Source organism: Aplysia californica, unplaced genomic scaffold (genome assembly GCF_000002075.1).
Source record: "Aplysia californica isolate F4 #8 unplaced genomic scaffold, AplCal3.0 scaffold00031, whole genome shotgun sequence".
In the NCBI taxonomy this organism is placed as follows: domain Eukaryota; kingdom Metazoa; phylum Mollusca; class Gastropoda; order Aplysiida; family Aplysiidae; genus Aplysia; species Aplysia californica.
The window spans coordinates 1,033,340-1,035,124 of NW_004797301.1; the positions used below are offsets into that span (position 1 = coordinate 1,033,340).

Below are 1,785 nucleotides of genomic sequence, written 5' to 3' on the forward strand. Positions count from 1 at the left end.
CCCCCCATTCCTCACAAAATCGCATAGAAGCCCAAACCGAGTAATTCCGAAAACAAATAAACCGGTTCTTGCGAAATTGAATCCTTACCACGCAAACATATAGAGGCTATTTATAAGTTAGCCAATGTCGTGCGTAATGCTAATACACGTTTATACCGAGGGAGCTCTTCGTTTTTATGAGAGTAATGTATACGTTAAGTCTTCCAAAGAGGTGCTACAGATACAACGTACCTTTTGATAAAAAATATAAGCCTGAAATATTAAGTACTAAGAGAAAAACGAAGAACTTCCGTGTCAAATTGTTTTGGAAATGTATGATTCTTGCAAAATAACGAACGAGCCCCAAATTCTTCTCATTCTAACAGCCGACCAACCGACTTCCGTGTTGTTTATCGGCTTCGACTCCCACGATGTAGACGCCTCTTTGTGCGGAAGAATATATTATCTCAATACAGTTACATAGTGCCGTGATTTTGTTCGTTGTTTGTAGTAAAATGCTTTTTAGATTAACATATAATTCGTGTTAATATTCTTTGTTAAGTTAAAAAACAAAATTGTTTTTTAAATATAAGCTACAAAAAATTTTGATTTTTTGGGATAATGTTCTGAGTTTCAGCTTGCACTACTTTCCTTTTAGACCACCGGCGGCAGCCATCTTACTGCAAACTGTGTGGCAGTGCAACAGTGAAAGATCATAATCTTGACTGGTTGAGACAGGGATACAATTTTATTTCGACTGGTGTCAGTGCGTGAGAGGATTGGCTTACAGCCATGTCGACGGCGTTACCAATTCGGTTCCAGGAGCATGTGCAGGTAAAAAGAAATTGTATTCTTGTCCTCTACCCAGGCTTCTTACGTTTCTGAAAACACGCCCCTCGGGGACGACTGAAAGAGTATATTTGGTTAATTTTTGATAGTTTCACTTGTTCAGGGCATGCATATGTCTCGTAGAGTTTGCAGTCGTCAGTGATTGATATCATATTGATCTGAATTGACGTGTTTCAGGTGTTTATTTTGAAAGTGCTGCCAGAGTGAGTCATGATGATGACATGGCACCGGGCAGGTAGTTTCTCCTTCGAAATGAAAGAGTGTAATGATATAACCGGAAGCATAAATTGGGGAGGAGTTGGCAGCATTTACAGCTTTGTATTTATCTAATCGCAGTTAATTTTGCACATTTTATCATACTTTCCAGACTGTAAATCCATATTATTTAAAGGCAGTGAAGGACTGGGGGTAAAAAGGGGGAGTGGCAGGGGGAGGATAACCTTGTTGTGTCACATCCAGTCTATTCTATAGTCTATTCTCCTAGATTCTAATTGTTGACTTAATCTTTACAAAACTATAACTTTTCTTTTTTGGTTTGGGTTACACATGATGAAGTGCTTTCAAAATCTAAATTGAATTCTAGGGTTAGTTTTTAGTACAAACTTTACATAGATTCTAGATATCTAGATCTAGTACGCTTTCTCCAAACGAAGTGACTATTTCTCAGAACGTTCGGAGAAATAGTGCCGATCTTTATTTCTCGGAATGGTTTCCGGCTTCCGGTCTCGTGATTTTTTGCCTATTTATTGCGAGAGTTCGGCGCCAACTTTCATTCTGCCTCTGATCTGGGAAGAAGGAACACCGCCTACAGACAACCTTCAGTAACACCCACCACACACACACCACCATCATGCACATGTACACACACTAACTAAACATGACCAGTGGGCAACTTTTGAACGTATGACGAACTGAGCTGTGGATGGAGAGACAGTGTGAGTGAAAGAGCGGGTGAAA

The 1,785-nt window shown here is 39.6% G+C and overlaps 1 protein-coding gene across 2 annotated transcripts in view; it reads left to right on the top strand.

Moving 5' to 3' along the window:
• Nucleotides 1-637: 637 nt before the first annotated feature.
• The window catches only part of LOC101853600 (clathrin heavy chain 1), a 44,966-nt gene continuing 43,818 nt past the window's right edge, over nt 638-1,785 (top strand). For both annotated transcript variants that reach the window (XM_005091509.3, XM_005091510.3), the window contains exon 1: nt 638-813. In XM_005091509.3, the coding sequence (XP_005091566.1) occupies nt 772-813 (42 nt within the window). In that variant the 5' untranslated portion in view covers nt 638-771. The remainder of the gene's footprint in view (nt 814-1,785) is intronic.